The following is a 20,992-nucleotide window of genomic DNA, read 5'->3' as shown; positions in this document are numbered from 1 at the left end:
TTTCCAGTCCCTTTTATTTCCAGCCCCCACACCTTCCACACTCCCCAATTCTTCGCCCTTCCTAACCGACAATCCCAAATCCTGCCCAGAGAGGAGGTTACCAAGGCAACCAGCTTAATCTGGTAACTGTGGCATGTGCAGGAGAAAAACCCTCCCTTCTTCCTATTTGGTTCATAAAATACTACCTGGAATGCTCCAAGCCACTTCAGCCACTTTCCACTTTGAACCCCAGGGATACTGAGGTGTTCAATCAATGAAAAGAGTCAGGAAGCTGATACACCTCGCTTCTTAGCTAACACCGGACTCCCTTCTTTTATTGTTCATTCTCCAAATCCACAGATGGAATTGCAAAGCTTCATTTCTGTGAACACATGCTCTAACACACATGCATATCCAGCAACCAAGTGTAGTATACACCCTGTCCTTTGTGTCACCACTCCCTACCATTAGCATTCTTATACATGCCTGGCTGGTGCACAGTAAACAGGGGTGGGACTTAGTCCAAGGTGCTTCCACCCTTCTGGAACCTGTGCCACTTCCTCACCTTATAAGCCTAACCTCAATGTGTTCACCCTCTGTCTCTCCTTTATTTTGTTTTTCTTTTTGGTCAGTCATGGAGCTTGATCTCTGGGCTTGGGCACTGTCCTGCGCTCTTGAGCTCAAGGCAAGCACTCTACCGCTTAAGCCACAGTGCCACTTCCGGTTTTCTAGTGGTTTATTGGAGATAAGTGTCACAGACTTTCCTGCCCGGGCTGGCTTTGCACTGTGATCCTCAGATCTCAGCCTCTTGAGTAGCTAGGATTATAGGCGTGAACCACTGGCACCCAGCTTTTGCTTTGTTTTTCTTTTTGTCAGTCCTGGGGCCTGAACTCTGGACCTGGGCTCTGTCCCTCAGTTCTTCAGCTCAAGGCTAATGCTCTACCTTCCCAGCCCCCTCTGTCGCTCCTTGAGCAGTGTACACTTAGGGTTAGAATGCTTCTTTCATGGGCATCAGGAGCAAGGAGTATTTAAAAAGCTTACTTGGCGACACTTCTCCCGCATCTACAGCTATGTACCCTCTAGATTCTGTATGTTTGGTGATGTCAGGTAGCCATTCTGATGCTTGTCACCCATCTCCCTTGGCCTTGCTTCCTTCTGCTTCCAGCTGGGCTCTGGTGCCCTTGTGTTCTCTGCCCCTATGCCTACTATCACTTCTCACACCAGCTAGACTTGCCACAACCTGCTATTCTCTACCTGGCTCTTTCCCACCTGCTAGTACTTGTCTCACAGGCCAGCCCTGCACCACCTACTTACCCTACCCTATCACAAAGGATAAATGGGCACCGCCCCCAGTACCAATACCAATCCACCCAGGAGGCCCTCCTTGCCCTTCTCATAGGAGGATGATAAAGACTACATATTCCTATGGCAAAAGTGCACAGGGTTTAACAATATTTGTGGACTACACCTGGGTACAAATAGGTGAGTCAAAATGCAGACCATAGATCTGCCCCGGTGCCCTGAAATCATACTATAGACTTGCTAATCCCTGAGTTAGGAATCCCTTCCATTGCTAAATCACTCCCTCGCCCTTGCCCTTAATTCCCACTGCGGCTGTGAACCCAGATTCAGTTTCCCTCGCAATCCACACCAGCACCCAAGTTCAAGCCTCGCGCGGTTCGGGGGGCGGGCCTACGAGAGCTAGGGGCGGGCGAGTGGGCGGGGACCAGAGAAGGGGGCGTGGTCGGAGTTCTGCCACCTTCCCCCGGGCCAGGAGCGCAGCCGCCGCTGCCGCTGCCGCCGCCGCCGCCGCCGCCGCTGCCGCCGCCGCCGCCGCCGCCGCTGCCGCCGCCGCCGCCGCCGCGTCCTCTCAGCCGCGCGCTCCGCCCGCTACCTCCGCCGCCGCCGCCGCCGCAGCCCGGCCCTGGAGCGCGGAGCTGGGGACACCGGCCTTGCAGCCTGTCCACCTTTCGGTTGCAGCGGGCATGGGGGACCGCTGAGAACGGACACTCCCTCCCTCTGGCACCTCCCCAGGCCACCGGCCCCTGGGCTCGGGCCCCCCACCTCGGCCACCTCTGGCCCCGAGTCCGGCGCCCGGCACGGCCCCCGGCTCTGCCCCTCCGGCCCTGAGCAGCGCGTCCCCGCCCCCCCCCCCGCCCGCGCCTGGGACACCTGGGTCCCCCGGCGGCCCCTAGGAGAGGGGCGGGGGGGGCATGAAGCCGCTGGAGAAATTTTTGAAGAAGCAGACGTCGCAGCTGGCGGGGCGGACGGTGGCGGGAGGTCCCGGCGGGGGTCCGGGGAGCGGCGGCGGGCCCGGCGGGGGCGGGGGGCCCGGCGGGGGCGGGGGTCCGGGCGCCGGGCCGCGGCCGCTGCAGCGGCGGCAGAGCGTGTCTCGCCTGCTGCTCCCAGCTTTCCTCCGGGAGCACCCCACAGAGCCAGGGCTGGAGCCACCCCCCGAGGAGGAAGGGGGAGAGCCCGTGGGGGTCTCGGAAGAGCCGGGCAATGGGGGTCCCTGCTGGCTGCAGCTAGAGGAGGTGCCCGGGCCCGGGCCGCTCGGGGGTGGGGGACCCCTGCGCTCCCCTTCCTCGTACTCCTCAGATGAGCTGTCCCCAGGCGAGCCTCTGACTTCGCCCCCCTGGGCCCCCCTGGGCGCCCCTGAGCGGCCGGAGCATCTTCTGAACCGGGTTCTGGAGCGGCTGGCCGGAGGGGCCACCAGGGACAGCGGCGCCTCAGGTAAGGTCGGCTTGCTCCTCCATCCAGGAGCAAGGGGGGCCCCCTGCTTCCTCCTCTTACCCTTGGAGAGTGGGGATGGCTCTGTGTTCGGAGGGGTCCTCCCAGAGTGAGCCAAGCCTCAGATGCATCCTTGCACAGAGGAGAAGCCGCAGTGCCCACCTTCTTCCCCATGGCAGCCTCACCCACCGAGGGACAAGCCGAGCCTCCTCCTTGCCTCCAGACACCCTTCTTCTCCCCCGGACATTTTTAGCCAGCCTCTCCTATGGGTCCCTGCTGTTGACTGCCTCCTCCTGTGCCCTCAAAGTAGGGCCTGACACACTAAGATGGAAGCTAACCAGCGCAGCCCGTGCCACCCTCCAGACATGCCAAGGCCTGAAAATCCTGACAGGAGGCCCCGACTGTGTAGAAGTTCCCGAGCACAGGCCGACCCACTTGGAGGGGTTAGTTAGCATAGATAGACACAGGGCAGGACTGTCTCTGGGGCTGGGCAGAGGGATGCGTTGTCCTTATTAGCTGGATGTATGGTGCCCTTAATAGCTTGATGATGGCTAACGTTCTACTTGCCGGTGGGCTCAGAAGCTGTTAACTGACAGGAGGAATTTGGGGGACAGGCACCAAGGTCCGGCAACATCCAGAAGGGTCTGGGCTTCTCCAGCTCCCACACTTCTGGTGGCAGGCCTCAGCACATTGCCTCTTTAAAAAAAAAAAAAAATAACCACACCCTGGAGACTTACTCCCTAAACCATGATGCTACTTCACCCCTCCCCACCCGCACCCTATTAAGAGGCCTTTGAGGAGAGTGGGGCCCCAAATTGCCAGTTAGTGCAGCAGAAGATATAAGGGTCCTTAGGTATATCTCTAATCATTTGACTAGGCTTAGGAGCTCTAATTGAGACCCTAACCACAGGAGGTTTACACCTGCTTCATTCAGCCTAGTGGTATGGAGTGGGTACCATTCCCCTCAATTTTGGGATTTTATTTTATTTATTTATTTATTTTTATCAAGGTCTGGGTCCTCTCCTTTGGCTCAGGCTACAGTTGCCCTGGGGAGCTGACACCTTTTGGATTTAATTAGAAAAAAAATATCAGACACACACACACAGCTCTTCTAACCATAACTTCCCGCCTACACCACACACCCTGTGTCTCTATGACACATTCCCTGGGGAGGCTGTGCATTGGACCAGAGCCTGCTTTGAAAGAGACAGATGCCAAACTGTAGCCCCCATATCAGCATCTCCCCCACTCTGCCCCATCTTCCTCTTCCTTTGCTCTGGCTTCGCCTCTTATGAGATAAAGAAGTGGGGAAGGATGTCAGGCTTCCCTGTTCCTTGTCCCCATTTCCTAGAGCTGAGAGTCAGGACTGGAGGCTCTCTGGCTCACTTTTAGAACAGAGTTTCTGGATGGAGAGGAAAAGGATAAAGCTTTCTTTCCCCTTCACAGGAGCTTGGTGCCATAGGCTCTGCCTGGTCTGCTCCAGGGTAAGATTTCTGAATTGTCACCCATAGTATCTGGCCTAGCAAGCTGAGTCCCCAGAGTAACTGGTTTGGGAACCCCAGACCAGTCCCAGAGTGAATGGGAATCAGCTTAATTTGCCACTCTCATATTTCCGACTCAATTCATGGTCTCAAGCTACATTGGTTTCCTGTCAGAGTGTGTAACACTGATTATAGAAACTCCTCCACAACTAGCCAGAGACGCTCAAATGTCTAGGCAGCCCCATCTTTTTTTCTTTTTTTTTTTTTTTGTCAGTCGTGGGGCTTGAACTCTGGGCTTGGGTGCGGTCCCTGTGCTCTTCAGCTCAAGGCGAGTGCTCTACCGCTTGAGCCATAGTGCCACTTCCGGTTTTCTAGTGGTTTATTGGAGTTAAGAGTCTCACAGACTTTCCTGCCCGGGCTGGCTTTGAACCCTGATCTTCAGATCTCAGCCTCCTGAGTAGCTAGGATTACAGGCGTGAGCCACCGGCACCTGGCAAGGCAGCCGCATCTAACCACAGTCCTGATACTCTGCTTACCTTGGGAAAATTGATAAAAAGAACTAAAATTCAAGAGTCTAGGTTCTTCCAGCTCCAAGCAAGTCCCTTCTAGCTCTGGGATTAGCTCAGTTTCTCCCCTCCCCTCTCTTCCCTCCCCCCCCCCCCCATACTTTTTTTTTTTTTTTTTTTTTTTTTAATTTTAAGACAGGACCTCACTCTGTAGCCCAGGCAAACTTCAAATTCAATATCCTCCTGCCTCTACCTCCTGAATCCTGGAATTACAGGCATGTACCACTATGCCCAGACAGATCTCAGTTTCTTATTTGTGAAATGAAACAGTTGAAGTACATGACCATGTGTTGCTTTTCCTCTATCTTCATGGCTAGAATTGGCAACAGGGCATGGTAAGCCAAAGGTTGTCAGAAACCTTGCCTTGGTCTGGAGCAGTGCGGGAGGACTTGGCCCTAACCTGTCCTGCTAAGGACACCTGGCTCCCTCCCTGTGCCCTGCCTGTCTCTGTATGCCAGGCAGCCCTGCCCCACCCCAGGGCTGGCTGCAAGTCAGGGCAACCTTGTACCCGGCTGACTGGCTGAGCCAGGCCCAGATGGGTGTGGATGGAAAAGGGTGGTGAAGTGAGCCCCTCCCCTTGTCCTTCCATCATTAACCCTTCCACCTCTGGGCACCCAAAGGACACAGAGTTTCTATTTAAAGGCTCTGAGATCAAAGAAGTAGCAGTTGTTCCCCTCTCCCTTTTAATGGGGCTGGTTCCCACCTGCCTGGTTAGAACACAGAGCTGTGAGGTAGGAATTGAGGAGGGCAGAGGGACACATATCCATACCTATTCATACACACCTGACCTTAACGTCTGTGTTTGGAAGTTCTCTGTCCAGAGACCTTTCTATGGGTTCCTTTTGTTTTTCTTTTTCTTTTCTTTTTCTTTTTTGGCAGATCTCAGGCATGGTGTATTATCTTCTGACCAACTTCCCACACATTCTGAAGAGAAGTATACATGGCCAGCAAAGGCACAATCCCTCCCCACCCCCAGCTGCCTTGGCAGCTGCCAGCCCCACCCCCGCAGCGGCTGCCCAGAAACTTCACACATGTGTGTGCGCATGTGCAGAGCATGACAGAGCAGGTGGCCATGGCTCCAGCCTGGCTAAAGAGAACTGACCCTCAGAGGCAAGAGAAAGGAGTGCATGGTTTCCGTCTGGTTCTGGAAGTGCCCTCCTGACATCCTTGGCACCCATTGATCTCCACAGATATCCTGCTGGATGACATCGTCCTCACCCATTCCCTCTTTATCCCAACGGAGAAATTCCTGCAGGAGCTACACCAGTAATATCCTTTTGTGGAGTTTGTAAAGAGCAGGACAGGAGGGAGCCACTTTCTTCCACACCATGTGACCTTCTAGCCCAAGCTCTCCCTTAGAAAATGTACCCGACTTTTCAATTCACCAGTTATGTGACCTTGGACAGACCACCTCCTGTCCTGGAGCCTCAGTTTCCCCTTCCATAAAATGGATGTAAACAGCCGTTGCCCTGCCTACCTGTGGGCTGCACTGAAGATCAATCTGATAACAGATGTGTGTGGGTGTGCTTTGTAGATTGTAGAGATCTATACAGATGTAAGGTGTTATTATTCCATAGAGGGTACCTCTCTCCCCATGGTGGATTATTGCTGTAAACATCTGGCTGTCCGGTACGTTATTACACAGTCTGATGTCAACATCAAGTTAAGGCTGTGCTTCAGTAGGGTCTGCTGGAGCTGAGCCACTGGCTGGCCTATTTATTGGGTCCCATAAACAATTGGCCTCTCCCTAAGTTGTTTTAAAACCTAGTTGTAAATGTCAGGCCATTGAGTATAGTATCATAGGCTCTCTTAGAAACATCAGGCCTCTAATGATGTAAAATCAGGTTTGTAGACGCCACTGTGAGCTACAGACCCAAGGCTGGCCAGAGGTTAGAGGGGTCCTGGAATAGTTTCCTCAAGTGAAAGGCAGTAGCTAAATTATGACCTACTCTGAGCAGAAACATGGCTAGCACAGAAGAGGGTTTGGCTCCAGGATCTCTAAACCTACTTTCTCCCTAGCCCCTAGTGCAGAATATTTGGGGGCCATTTGACCTGCCACTGTCTCTCTTTCTGAATTTCCTCCAGTCTGCTTTCCTTGAACTTTTTCTTAACTTAGGGGTCAGCTTTGTTCAGGCAAAGGGTGTGGAGGGCCCTGAGGGGCTGGGCCGAAAGCAGGCCTGTTTAGCTATGCTCCTCCATTTCTTGGACACTTACCAGGGGCTGCTGCAAGAGGAAGAGGGGGCCGGCCACATCATCAAGGTGCGCCTGTGGAAGAAAAAGTGGGTGAGGCTGGGCACTGGTGGCTCATGCCTGTAATCCTAGCCTGTGCAGAAAAGTCCATAAGAATCTTATCTCTAATAAACAAAAGTTGAGAGTGGAACTGTGACTCTAGTGGGTAGAGCACTAGCCTTGGGCAAAAAAAAGCTCAGGGACAGTGCCCAAGCCCTGAGTTCAAGCCACAATAGCCGTATGCATGCAACACCACACACACACACACACAAAGTAGGTGAACAGGCTATCCACTGTAGAAGGGGGTCTCTTTGAAAGATGCACACTCCTTCAGTTAGGTAGCTAAAGCAAAATATGCCAGTGGGCCCTAGATTTTATGGTTCTCCTATGCTCTGTGGTATAGAGGGAGAACCCCTCACAGTCCCTGCAGGGTGTGGTCCTTGGCATGAGACCCCTGCCCTTACCTTCTCTGTCCTTTTCTCAGGATCTGTACCTGCTAATTATGAAGGATGAGTCCCTTTATCAAGACCTCCGAGAGGACACACTGAGGCTGCATCAGCTTGTGGAGACAGTGGAGCTGAAGTGAGAGGGAATGAACTGGGGGAGGGGACAGGAGAAAAGTTCCCCTAATTACTCTATTACAGGGGCTACCTCTGGCCTTGTGGCTTCAGGTTTTCATTCCTTTCTTTTACTGGAAGGTGACACAAAACATCATCACCAGCCTCCTCCTCTCCACCATCTTTGGAACAAAACCTTGCAATATAGCCCAGGCTGGCCTCAAACTCATGATTTTCCTTCTTCCCCCTCTCAAATGCTAGGATTATAGCCTTGTACCACCACACTCAGATTTAGTCTTTCTAATTTTTTTCTTGACTATTATCCCATGCATTTTTTGTCTGTCAATTCAATGATGGACTGGCAAATATTTAACAATCAGTACTTCTGCAGAAGGATCCCTGATTTGTAGCTTCTGCTGACTTTGTAGTGGAAATTTTTTCATTATGGTTGATTTCAAGCTATCAACATCATATCACTGAATGTGGAGTTGAGAAGAGATGAGAGAAGCTTGGTTTTATATAGTTATTTCCACCACACTGATACAAACATTTAAATAACCTAGAGAGGCTGGTGCTGTTGGCTTATGCCTATAATCCCAGCTACTCTGGAGACTGAGATCTGAAGATCTTGGTTGAAGCCAGCTTGGGCAGAGAAACCCAAGGGACTCTTATATCCAGTAATCAGCAAATGACTGGAGGAGTTGTGGCTCATTTGGGTGGAGCACCACCGTTGAGCAAAAAAGAACAAGAGGCAAGCCCCAGCACCAGCATCCCCCCAAAGAAGAGAGATTTTAATAAACCTGGAGAGTATAGATAATAAGCTGTGGAAAAACAACTAGGAAAGTATTTTTTTTTTGTCAGTTGTGGGGCTCTTTCACTCAAGGATAGTGCTCTACCACTTCAATCTACAGAGCCTCTTCTGGTTTTCTGGTGGTGAATTGTAGATAAGAGTCTCATGTACTTTCCTGCCTAAGCTGGCTTTGAACTATGATCCTCAGATTTCAGCTTTCAGAGTAACTAGGATTACAAGTGTGAGCCACCAGTGCTTGGCTGAAAATAATTATCTTTTTGATAACTTATTTGATAATTTATTTGACCATAAGTTTCTTTCTTTCTTTTTTTTTTTTTTTTTTGTTGGTCCTGGGGCCTGAACTCTGGGCCTGGGTGCTGTCCCTCAGCTCTTCAGCTCAAGGCTAGCGCTCTACCACTTGAGCCACAGCGCCACTTCCGGCTTTTTTCTTTTTGCTTATGTGGTGCTGAGGAATCAAACCCAAGGCTTCAGGCATGCAAGGCAAGCGCTCTACCACTGAGCCACCTTCCCAGCCCCACTTGACCATAAGTTTCTAAACATACACATTCTCATTCTCATTCTCATTCTCATTCTCTTTCTTTCTCTCTCTCTCTCTCTCTCTCTCTCTCTCTCTCTCTCTCTCTCTCTCTCTCTCTCTCTCTCTCTCTCTCTCTCTCTCTCACACACACACACACACACACACAATGGCTGTGTTTATATTTTCCCCAAATTGATCTTGCAAGCCAATTTGAGCTGGCTTTAGGACACCACTATATCCATTCATCTTCTTTTTCCTCCTCCTCCTCCTCCTCTTCCTCTTCCTCCTGCTCCTCCTTCTCCTCCTCCTTCTTTCTCCAGCCCTGGGGCTTGAACTCAAGGCCTGGGCACTGTCGGTGAACTTCTTCTACTTGAGCCACAGAACTACTTCTGGCTCTTTCTGTTTATGTGGTACTGAGGAATCAACCTAGGGCTTCTTGTATGTTAGGCATACACTCTTTCGCTAAGCTACATTTCCAGACCTCATCTCTTCTTTCAGTCTCTCTCCATTCTTAGCCCTACAATTCTTGTGTAGGCCTCCTGATCTCTCACCTGGATTATTGCCACAATCTCTTACCGAGGGTTTCAGCTTGTGTACTTACATTTTTCTCCTTTCTCTATGTTGACACCAGAGAGATCTTTCAAGCTTATCAAATGATGCCATTTTTACCCCTGTTCCAGAAGCATCTATGCTTCCCCACTATCTAAGAAACAGTTAAATGTCCTAGCACAGCACTCAACATCTCCTTCTTCTGATCCTTCCTGTTTCATCTCCCTCCACCCTGTATAGTCCATCTCTCTGAACACCTGTGCTTTACCAATTCCAAACTCCTGCTGTCAGTTACATAGCCTTCCCAGAATACCCTTCTCCCGCACTTTCTATTTCCTTCAAGGTCAGATAAAATGCCATCTTCTCCCTGGAAACTTTTCAGAGCCTCCTTTTAGGAATAACTCTCTTCCTCTCCCACACCAAGATCACTCTTCTATACCTTTGTCACCAACACCTCCTTGGTGTTAGAAGTATTTGTATACACGTCTGTCTCCCTCCCAGACTGTGAAGTCCTTGTCAGCAAAATTCAGCAAATGCTTGACGGCCTACCACCTACTATGTGCCAAGAAATGTGTTATGCTCTAGAGGAGAAAAAAAAATCAGTAAGAACTAATCCCAGTTCTCAAATGCTCTCAGTCTGGTAGAAGAGATAAGACATGAACATAAAAATATTGTCCTGATGTTCCACAGCAGTCGAGACAAGGAAGAAACCTTTCCTGGTGGGTGAATGGGTCAGAAAAGTATCCTTGAGAGAGATGGCATTTGATTTGTTGGGTCTCTTGTACAGGTTCCCATAATGGTCATTGTCCTCCCTTCTGACCCCTTTATTCATCTTCTCAAGCTGTAGCTGGTACATCCTTGACCCAATTCCAGTATCCCTACTTAAAGGTCCTGCCTGGTGCTCTATGTGCCTGGCAGGGCTTGCTCATGCCTGGCTGTATCCATGCCAGGATTCCAGAGGAGAGCCAGCCGCCCAGCAAGCAGGTTAAACCACTCTTCCGTCACTTCCGCCGGATAGATTCCTGTCTGCAGACCCGAGTTGCCTTTCGAGGCTCAGATGAAAGTGAGTGTGGGCAGTAGGGGGACAGTGGCTCAGAGGCATATATAAGATCTCTAGGTTTTGAGTACCCTCAGTAGCATCTCCCCATGTAGTTGAAGAAATCCCTTGTTTAAAAAATGTAATTTTAGGGCTGGGAAGGTGGCTCAGTGGTAGAGCACTTGCCTTGCATGCATGAGGCCCTGGGTTCAATTCCTCAGCACCACATAAGCAAAAAGAAAAAAGCCGGAAGTGGTGCTGTGGCTCAAGTGGTAGGGTGCTAGCCTTGAGCTGAAGAGCTGAGGGACAGCACCCAGGCCCAGAGTTCAGGCCCCACAACTGGACCCAAAAAAAAAAAAAATGTAATTTTAGGGCTGGGAAGTTGGCTCAGTGGTAGAGTACTTGCCTCGCATGCATGAGGCCCTGGGTTTGATTCCTTAGTACTGCATAAGCAGAAAAAAACAGGAAGTGGCGCTGTGGCTCAAGTGGTAGGGTGCTAGCCTTAAGCTGAAGAGCTGAGGGACAGCACTCAGGCCCAGAGTTCAGCCCCCACAACCAACAACAAAAAAATAACTTTATTGTTATTACAAAGGTGTTGTACAGAGGGGTTACCATTTCATAATTCAGTATGAGTACATTTCTTTTTGATCAATGTCACCCCTTAAGGAACCCCTTTTATAGCGTCTATAAAGTCCAGCCTCTGATGCGGAACTACCCTGGAGGGGCCTGTGCTGGGGCAGCTACTCTACTCTTTTGAAAAGCTACTTTCCTGTCTCTGTGCAGTCTTCTGCCGGGTTTACATGCCTGATCACTCTTACGTGACCATACGCAGCCGCCTCTCAGCATCTGTGCAGGACATTCTGGGCTCTGTGACAGAGAAGCTGCAGTATTCAGAAGAACCTGCAGGACGTGAGGATTCCCTCATCCTGGTAGCTGTGGCCTCCTCAGGAGGTGTGAATCAGCACTCTGGGGTAGGGGTAGAGATTAAATTCTAGACTTTTGCTACTCAAAAAGTCATCCCAGCTTCATATTCATCACCTGGGAGAGTGTTAAAATGCAGCATTTCAGACCTGCTGGGTCAAAACCTGCATCTGGACAAGATCCCCAAGGAAATTCCTATGCATATTATTAAAGTTTGGTACAGCTAGGTATCAGTGGCTTACACCTATAATCCTAGCTACTCAGGAGGCTGAGATGTTAGCATCATGGTTCAAAGCCAGCCTGGGCAGCAAAGTCCAGGAGACTCTTATTTCCAATTAACCTCCAGAAACCAGAAGTGGTGCTCAAAGTAGTAGAGTGCTAGGATTGAGCAAAAAAGCTCCTGGATGGTGCCCAAGTTCTGAGTTCAAGCCCCATGACCACCACCACCAACAACAACAAAAACCCAAACAATAAAGTTTGGGAATCACTGATCCAGGACCTTTGGGCTATGACCTACCCAGGGATTGTACTCTAGTCTTACCCTCTTAAGCATCTAAGATGCTTCATTTTTCAGGCTGAAGACAGGGTAGATTCCAATTCTTTGGGAAGAGAAAATAATGTAGCATAGCCTCTTTCTTTTCTTTTTTGAGAGTGGGTCTCCTATGTGGCCCAGGCTACTCTGGAATTACAGACCTCCTGCCTCAACCTCCTCAGTGCTGAGATTACAAGCATGCATCACCATGCCTGTTTTGACCTTATTTACCTCTAAGGAAAAGAAAATTCCTGCCTTCCCCGTGTCACAGGGCTAAAAGAATGTGAGAACTGTAAAAGAACGTGCTAGAAAGGGGAAAGGTTCTAAATGCAAAAGAAATCATTTGACACATTTCAGATAAATACAGCACAGACTGGTGATGGGTCCCACTAGTGTAGACAGCTTCAGTGCAGGGTTATGAGTATTTGGATGGGAGTGGCATTGGTGGCCTGGCAGTGTGGCCGAAGCTAAGGCTAACAGCCTGTTCTCCTGCAGAGAAGGTCCTGCTCCAACCCACCGAAGACTGTGTTTTCACTACGCTGGGCATCAACAGCCATCTGTTTGCCTGCACTCGTGACAGCTATGAGGCCCTGGTAAGAGCTCCTTCTTCACCAGGCTTTGGCTGGGGTGAGGCCCGAGGCATGTTTGGGAGCTGTCTTCATCCTGCCACTGGCAGTACAGTCCCTGTACCCCTGTCTTCCCCTAGGTACCCCTCCCTGAGGAGATTCAGGTCTCCCCTGGAGACACAGAGATCCACCGAGTGGAGCCAGAGGATGTGGCCAACCACCTCACTGTCTTCCACTGGGAGCTGTTCCGATGTGTTCATGAGGTGGGTTAAGCTGGTGTTGGATAGGCAGAGGCAAAAGGGAGAAAAGGATCATTGAGGGTCAGTGCTTGTAGCAAAACTTTCTGGCTAGAAGCTCACTGGCAGCATGCCCTTGGGCAATGCACAGCTATAACCTCTCCAGGCCTTTATACCCTTATCTGAAAAAAAAAAAAATTGGCAAAGAAAGCCGGGTGCTGGTGGCTCACGCCTGTAATCCTAGCTACTCAGGAGGCTGAGATCTGAGGATCGCGGTTCAAAGCCAGCCCGGGCAGGAGAGACCGTGAGACTCCTATCTCCAATAAACCACCAGAAAACCGGAAGTGGCGCTGTAGCTCAAGTGGTAGAGCGCTAGCCTTGAGCTGAAGAGCTGAGGGACAGCACCCAGGCCCAGAGTTCAAGCCCCACGACCCACAAAAAAAAAAAAAAAAATGGCAAAGAGAGATTTCATAGCAGAATGGTTCAGGGCCTAAGCTAGCTGCTTGCATAGAACCTGACACAGGATTAGCATCTTTTTAAAATATTTACTATTGGGGCTGGGAAGGTGGCTCAGTGGTAGAGCGCTTGTCTTGCAATGCATGAGGCCCTGGGTTTGATTCCTCAGCACCACATAAGCAAAAAAATAAAAAATAAATAAATAAATAAAATATTTACTATTAAAGAAATATAAGTGGGCCGATGGTGGCTCATGCCTATAATTCTAGCTACCCAGGAGGCTGAGATCTGAGGATCTCAGTTCTGAAGTCAGCCCAGGAAAGGTGAATCTGAGAGATACTTATCTGCAATTAACTACCAACAACTGGAAGTAGAACTGCAGCTCAAGTGATAGAGTGCCAGCTATGAGCTAGAAAAGCTCAGGGACAGCACTCAGGCCCTGAATTTAAAATTTAAGTCCCAGTACTGACACTGACACACATCTCCCCTCAAACACACACACACACACACACAAGAGGAGGAGGAAGAGGAGGAGGAGGAAGAAGAAAATATAAAAAGGTGGTGACAGCCAAGCAGCAGTACCTCACATACCTGTAATCCTATCTACTCAGGAAGTTGAGATCTGAGGATTGCAGTTTGAAGCCAACCTGGGCAGGAAAGGCCTTGAGACTCTTATCTCTAATAAACTACTCAGGAAAAGCCAGAGGTGGTTGTGTGGCTCAAGTGATAGAGTGCTAGCCTTGAGCAAAAGCAGCTCAGGGATAGCACCTAGGCCCTGTGTTCAAATCCTAGAAATAGAAAAAAATAAAAGGTAGTGACAACAACTCAGATGGTTGTTTCAAGGATAAATCAGCCTTTAGAAAATGCTGGCACTGTGGTAGAGAGCTTGCCTTGCATACCAGAGGCCCTGGGTTCAATTCCTCAGCACCACATAAGCAAAAAAGAAAAAAAAAGCTGGAAGTGGCACTGTGGCTCAAGGGGTAGAGCACTAGCCTTGAGCTGAAGAGCTGAGGGACAGTGCCCAGGCCCAGAGTTCAGGCCCCACGACCGGACCAAAAAAGAAAAAAGAAAATGCTGGCACTGGGTCTGGGAAGGTAGCTCAGTGGAAGAGCGCTTGCTTTGCATGCCTGAGGCCCTGGGTTCTATTCCTCAGCACCACATAAGCAAAAAGGAAAAAGCTGGAAGTGGCACTGTGGCTGAAGTGGTAGAGTGCTAACCTTGAGCTGAAGAGCTGAGGGACAGCGCCCAGGCCCAGAGTTCAGGCCCCACTACCGGACCAAAAAAAAAAAAAAAAAGAAAGAAAATGCAGGCACTGGGCTGGGAATGTGGCTTAGTGGTAGAGTGTTTGCCTAGCATGCATGAAACTCAGGGTTCCATTCCTTATTACCACATAAACAGAAAAAGCCAGCAGAGAAGTGGCGCTGTAACTCAAGTGGTAGAGTGCTAGCCTTGAGCTGAAGAGCTGAGGGACAGCACCCAGGCCCAGAGTTCAGGCCCCACGACCGGACCCAAAAAACAAACAAAAAAAGAAAGAAAGAAAGAAAAAGCCAGCAGAGGCACTGTGGCTCAAGTGATAACAATGCTAGCCTTGAGCAGAAAGCTCAGAGACAGTGCCCAGACCTGAGTTCAAACCCCAGGACTGACAAGAAAGAAAGAAAGAAAGAAAGAAAGAAAGAAAGAAAGAAAGAAAGAAAGAAAGAAAGAAAGAAAGAAAGAAAGAGAAAGAAAGAAAGAAAGAAAGAAAATGCCTGGTACTTAGTAAGTGCTCATAGATAAAATGCTATATTAATGGTGGTTGTCTCCTGCCTTTCTCCCTCCCTGCTCTCCCTTGGCTGCCATTTTCTGCCACTGTGGGTGCAGCTGGAGTTTGTGGACTACGTGTTCCATGGGGAGCGTGGGCGCAGGGAGACAGCCAACCTGGAGCTGCTACTACAGCGCTGCAGCGAGGTCACACACTGGGTGGCCACCGAGGTGCTGCTCTGTGAGGCCCCAGGGAAACGTGCACAGCTGCTCAAGAAGTTCATCAAGATCGCTGCCATGTGAGTGTGGGCCAGGCTGGATGGGGGTTGCAGTCATCTGACATCCTGACCTGACTGACCTCCCCTCTGTCCCTGCAGCTGCAAGCAGAACCAGGACCTCCTGTCCTTCTACGCTGTTGTCATGGGGCTGGACAACGCAGCTGTCAGCCGTCTGCGGCTTACCTGGGAGGTAAGGAGATACCTCCCTTCCTCTTCCTTCCATCAAGATGGCTCAAACTACCCCACAGAGGGGATCTTAGCATCCTGAGCTCCCCCCACCCATGGGGGGGGGGAGTCCTTAGGGCTAGCTTGTGGGGAGTCTGTACCTGTTGGAAACAGACTTTCTCCTCTCCAAGTACAGCCCCAGGACATATATAGATGGCTTGACTCAGGTCTTGGCAAATTAGTGAAAAGCCAGAATTGCAGCATGAGTGGGCTTGGCTATGGAGTCTGAAGTTTCCAAACAGCCTCTGTGTAGTGGGGCACCTGTGTACATAGCACCTGCATAAGCAGAGGTCTCACCCCAGAATGAACTTATCCCTTCTGGAAGTAGCCACAGATGGACTTCTCTACTTCCTCACCCACCAGCTTCCCAACCTCTATAAGATAGGCAAGACTTTACCCCCTCCAGTGCTGGAGATGAGTCACATGCTGCCTTGAAACCCAAGAAGCTCCACTCTGATATTCCTTCTCCTTTCACACTCTGCAGAAGCTGCCAGGGAAATTCAAGAACTTGTTCCGCAAATTTGAGAACCTGACGGTGAGTGGGTTTAGCTTTCATCTGTCCTTGGACTTACACCCTTGTTCCTGGAAACCCCCTGCCTTAAGCTTCATGTGCAAGGTTTTTCATTTCTGAGAATCCCCCTTCCCACCATTCAGGGATGGAAGGATTGCAACCCTGCTTTCCTTAGAAGAGAGGGTAGTCAAGTCCCTCCCACCACATCCCTAGCTAGGCACTCATAATCCTCCCCTCCCCAAAGGAATAAAGAAAAATGGGAGAGAAGGAATGAGAGGAATGGAGGAAGATAGGGAAGGACATCTTGGGAATATTATTGACCTGTTTCTGATCTATCCCTCTTCTGTGAAATGATAGGACCCCTGTAGGAACCACAAAAGCTACCGAGAAGTGATCTCCAAAATGAAGCCCCCTGTGATTCCCTTTGTACCGCTGATCCTCAAAGGTGAGAGTCACTTGCACACTGCAAAGTCACACTGTTCTGCTTCTATCTGCAGTCCCTTCTTCCGTGGCCCAGTTATGCATCTTAGTTCCCTCCTAGCTCAGCTTGCAGTTCTCACCCCAGACTGAGTGGGTTCTGGGGAAGGAGAACGGTACAGTGGCCAGATGAACTCCCCTGTTCTGTCCTGTCCTCACATTTAGCTCTCTCCCTCTGTCCCCACCTCCTAGACTTGACCTTCCTGCACGAGGGGAGTAAGACCCTTGTAGATGGTTTGGTGAACATCGAGAAGCTGGTGAGTAGTATTGCCAACCCCCATCCCATGAGTGAGGGGCTGTGTCCTCCCCCTCTCTCCTGTCACCTCCCTAAAATAGAAGCTTTCCTCTGTGGTGCCCAGCTTGCCTAACAGACTCCCGACTGTCTCCCTGGTGGCATCACTGTGGTAACCCACCCACAGGTGGCAAAGCTGATAGGCAGCTTGGGGCAATTACCTTCCCCTCTCCTGTTACCCTGATGCATCTCCTCAGTTGGTCCTTCTGAGGTCCCTCACAACTGGGGACTGGAAAAAGTAAAGCCAAGTTGGACAATGGAGTGGGAAAGTACCTTTTTGTGCCCTTTGGGAGCTTATTCTTTGTCACCCCCCAGCATTCAGTGGCCGAGAAAGTAAGGACTATTCGCAAATACCGGAGCAGGCCCCTCTGTGAGTACCTTGGGCTCTGAGGGGGATTTAGGGTTGAACTCTGGCTCAGTGGGAGGGCTCAGGGGGAACTCCCTGCTCATCTGTGTATCTCCTTACACTGGCCAGTTCTCCATTCTCTCCTCGGGCTTTCTGCCAGACATCTGCATGCATGCACATGTATAGAGAAAGAAAGGAGACTGGGGATCCTAACTACCTGTTCCTTCCTCCTTCCCCCAGGCCTGGACATGGAGGCCTCCCCCCATCACCTGCAGACGAAGGCCTATGTGCGCCAATTTCAGGTCATCGACAACCAGAATCTCCTCTTCGAGCTCTCCTACAAGCTAGAGGCTAATAGTCAGTGAAAGTGGAGGGGCCTGGTCTCCCCTCACAGGGTCTTTGGCACCTGGCACTCAGCACTTTGCAAAATGTCCCAACCAACCCATATGGGATATCTTTCCCCTGGGGCAACTTCCTGCTCCAGAAAAGAAGAGATGGATGGACTTATAGGACTCCTAAGCCTTTTCATCCTGCTGAAAGTAACCCTTGTTCCTTCAAGTCCTAGCAATACTTTGCTGGTCCGCACTCTCTAGGAAAGAAGGCCGAGAGCTCCTTCTTCTGTCCCCTCCCACTGAGGTCTGGTCCAGAGATGGAGTTTCCAGTCTTTCTTCCTAAGCAGGAGGAAGTGGCCACCTCCAGGCTCAGTGAGAGGCATTATGGGAGGGATTGGTGCCCTTCTTCACACCACCTATCTAGCTTCCCTTTGGTCAGGAATGGGAGCCCCTGGATGCACACACACCCTCCAATGTGTGTGTGTGGTGTGTGCACATGTAGCCCTTTTTAGGGAGCAGCAATGTATCTGGTAATAGAGGCAGGGTGTTGTATGTGGTGTGGGGGGTTTCCTTCTGTTTGGTGCTACCCTTGTCTGCTCTGTCCATTTTATGGTGTGGGTGCTTCCTCACCCCACCACTCCCTCTGTTCAACTCTTCCTGCTTGCTGCCCTGTACACACCCAGGCTTCTGGGCTAAGCTGTTCTGGAGGGCAGGGAGGAAAGTTACCCAGCAGCCCTTGCCAGTCCCTCATGCAGGCCTTCCAGCACGATTGCTGGGCAGGCTCCTGTGAAAGGGTAAAAGATGCTCAGGGAAACACAGGTCTAAGCTGCCTATTGGATCTCCCTCTGCCTTGCAGCGGGGTAAAGTGTGGCAGTATCAGGAGTTTGGGGGTGTATTCTCCCCACACTTCTGCTTTTGGGGTATCTCCCTGCTAATGGGAGTTATCACCCTCTTTCTAGTGCTTATGTCTGATATCCAACAACACAGTCTCTGTCCCTCTCCCTGTCGTGACTACTCTCCTTTGTCCTCCCTGTAGAGCTAAGGTGGGGTGGATCTCTGAACTAGGGCAAGCGGTCCCCTCAAGAAGGAGAGCAGCAGACGATGACTGTAGAGGTGAAACTAGACTCTGGTGAGGCCTTTTTTACCTCTCTGTCTCCCCTCCCTCTCCCATCGCCAGTCCCAGGGCTGAAGGGTACAAGGGCTCCTGGCAGCTACTGAGTAGGGTTTCCTGGAACAGCCTCGCCTGCCTTCCAGGCACCACCTCTTTCCCTTTTGAAGAGGCAGCAGTGAGCAGCAGCCACCAGCATGGCTGCTCTTTCTGTTCTGGGAGTGTATATATTTTTTACCCAAAACTCTGGAATTGTACATTTATTTTTTAAACCTCAAAGAGAGAAAGAGCCTTGTATCATATGTAAGCATTGTATCATAGGTTATGTTGTACAGTCCCTTTTATACAGCAGCCTGGTTCCTGTCATAAAAAATGTCCACAGGCACCTGCCCTCTTCATCTCTTGCAGCCCTTCAGTGACTTTGACCCTCACCTGCTCCCTGCCTCCTCCCTGTAGCTGCTATGCCACCCATCACCTCCCTGTAGTCCAGGCTTCCCACTCCCCTCCCAAATCCCTGCAGCCTCTTCCCTTCTGGAATACTATTCCCCTCACTCCCTCCACCCCCTCGTCTTGGCTGCTGCTTGCCTCTTGCCTTGACACCTGCCCTGTTGCTTCCCAGGGACCCTCACCCCTACCCTATACCCCACAGCTTTAACAGAATGAACCGTGTGCATTGTACAGGCTGGGTTGTCATTGCAGAAACCACTGGGTGAAGAAAAAAACAGATAAAAGTCTATGAATCAATCACCTGCTGTTCTTCATTCTGTTTCTGGGGAAGGGCTGGGGGAAGAAAGAATAGAAGATATCCCATGGCTCAGCGTCCCTCAGCAGGACTGTCTGGAGTGATGTGGAAAATGTGGGTGAGAGGAAACAGTGCCAACCTCACAAGACCTATGTGACACTGGTGCTTGGAACTTGCAAGCATGGATGTTTTCATCCTAATGTGTTCTGGAAATGTCCATCTGTGATCATGTTGACCTCTAATCCTGTAAGAGGGAAGATGGAGGTTGAACAGTTCCAGCATAAAGTCCAAGTTGCAAGGCAAAAAAAGGGAGGGAGACCCCCGGATACCAAGATAGGGGTACACAGAGGCTATGTTAGTTCTTGGAGAGCCTATGTGAACTCCAGGATATACCACATGCTCAAATAGCTATATATGAGTCCTCTAACTTGGCTGTTCCTTCCTCAGTCTCTATCCCAGAAAATGGTCCTCATCTACCAGTTTTCGATGCAAAATCTAGAACTTAACTAAGCACCATGGCTCATGTTTGGAATCTCAGAACTTGAGAGACATTAAGATCAGAGGAACACAAATACAAAGCCAGACAATCTCAAAAAAAAATAAAAATAAAAAGGTAGCCTGGCCCAGTACAACACACCCATCTTCCCAGCTACTTTGGATGCAGTAGGTAGGACAATCACCAAAGCTAGCCCTGGGCAAAAGTGTGAGACCCTATTTGGAAAACAACTAAAAGCAAAAAGAGTTGAGTTTGGGAGTGAGTGATATAGCACCTGCCTAGCAAATGCTAGGTGCTGAGTTCAAACCCTAGTACTGCCAAATAAAAACAATTTAGGACTCATTTTTTCCCCATGCCTACTCTTCTCATTGGCTAATCCTATCACCTACAAATATGTCTCATTAGCCCATTTTTTTTGTACTCTCCTGGGACTGCCCTAGTCCCTACTACCTTTCTATTTTCCTTGAATACATTGCACTTGCCTCCTGCTTGGTCTTAGCTTCTGATCTCCAGCCTACCTGCTACCAGTTGGGGTTCCACATTGTAGCCAAGGCTCTCTTTTAAAAACTTCAATCCACTCAAGTGGTGGAACACCTGCCTAGTAAGTTCAAAGTCTCTGATTTTAAAACCCAGTATTGTGCCGGGTGCTGGTGGCTCACGCCTGTAATCCTAGCTACTCAGGAGGCTGAGATCTGAGGATCGCGGTTCAAAGCCAGCCCGGGCAGGAGAGACCGTGAGACTCCTATCTCCAATAAACCACCAGAAAACCGGAAGTGGCGCTGTAGCTCAAGTGGTAGAGCGCTTGCCTTGAACTGAAGAGCTGAGGGACAGCGCCCAGGCCCAGAGTTCAAGCCCCACGACCGACCAAAAAAAAAAAAAAAAAAAGCCAGTATTGTGGGGCTGGGAAGGTGGCTCAGTGGTAAGTAGAGTGCTTGCCTTGCATGCATAAGGCCCTGGGTTCGATTCCTCAGCACCACATAAGCAGAGAAAGCCAGAAGTGGAGCTGTGGCTCAAGTGGTAAGAGCGCTAGCCTTGAGCTGAAGAGCTGAGGGACAGCACCTAGGCCCAGAGTTCAGGCCCCATGACTGGCAAAAAAAAAAAAAAAAAAAACCCAGTATTGTAAAAAAAAAAAAAAAAAAAAAAAAAAAACTAACAAAAGTCTCAATCACAAGCTGGTAACCAGTGGCTCACAACTGTAATTTTAGCTACTCAAGAGGCTGAGATTTGAAGTGGCACTGTGGCTCAAAGTGATAGGGCACCAGCCTTGAGCAAAAGAGCT

At 50.2% G+C, this 20,992-nt stretch overlaps 1 protein-coding gene across 1 annotated transcript; it reads left to right on the top strand.

Annotated features, from left to right (window-relative positions):
* Window positions 1–1,902: 1,902 nt before the first annotated feature.
* On the top strand, window positions 1,903–19,219 carry Rapgefl1 (Rap guanine nucleotide exchange factor like 1). Its single transcript, XM_070028105.1, has 15 exons — window positions 1,903–2,712; window positions 5,947–6,025; window positions 6,880–7,015; window positions 7,470–7,567; window positions 10,370–10,482; window positions 11,239–11,406; window positions 12,404–12,501; window positions 12,615–12,737; window positions 15,027–15,205; window positions 15,284–15,374; window positions 15,894–15,944; window positions 16,278–16,365; window positions 16,590–16,654; window positions 17,005–17,059; window positions 17,276–19,219. Exons 1-15 carry the CDS (start codon window positions 2,193–2,195, stop codon window positions 17,398–17,400), a joined length of 1,989 nt encoding a protein of 662 aa, XP_069884206.1. The 5' UTR covers window positions 1,903–2,192; the 3' UTR covers window positions 17,401–19,219.
* The last annotated feature ends 1,773 nt before the right edge of the window (window positions 19,220–20,992 follow it).

This window comes from Dipodomys merriami, unplaced genomic scaffold (assembly GCF_024711535.1).
Source record: "Dipodomys merriami isolate MVZ:Mamm:240054 unplaced genomic scaffold, mDipMer1.0.p SCAF_19, whole genome shotgun sequence".
Taxonomy (NCBI): Eukaryota; Metazoa; Chordata; class Mammalia; order Rodentia; family Heteromyidae; genus Dipodomys; species Dipodomys merriami.
Note: the sequence above shows the minus strand (reverse complement) of the source record. Positions and strands in the feature narration are given on the sequence as shown.

Coding starts and splice junctions, on each gene's coding strand:
- Rapgefl1 (XM_070028105.1), top strand. CDS start 2,193: ATGAAGCCGCTGGAGAAATTTTTGAAGAAGCAGACGTCGCAGCTGGCG. Junction 10,483..11,238: donor CTTTCGAGGCTCAGATGAAA/GTGAGTGTGGGC, acceptor GTCTCTGTGCAG/TCTTCTGCCGGGTTTACATG. Junction 11,407..12,403: donor AGCTGTGGCCTCCTCAGGAG/GTGTGAATCAGC, acceptor GTTCTCCTGCAG/AGAAGGTCCTGCTCCAACCC.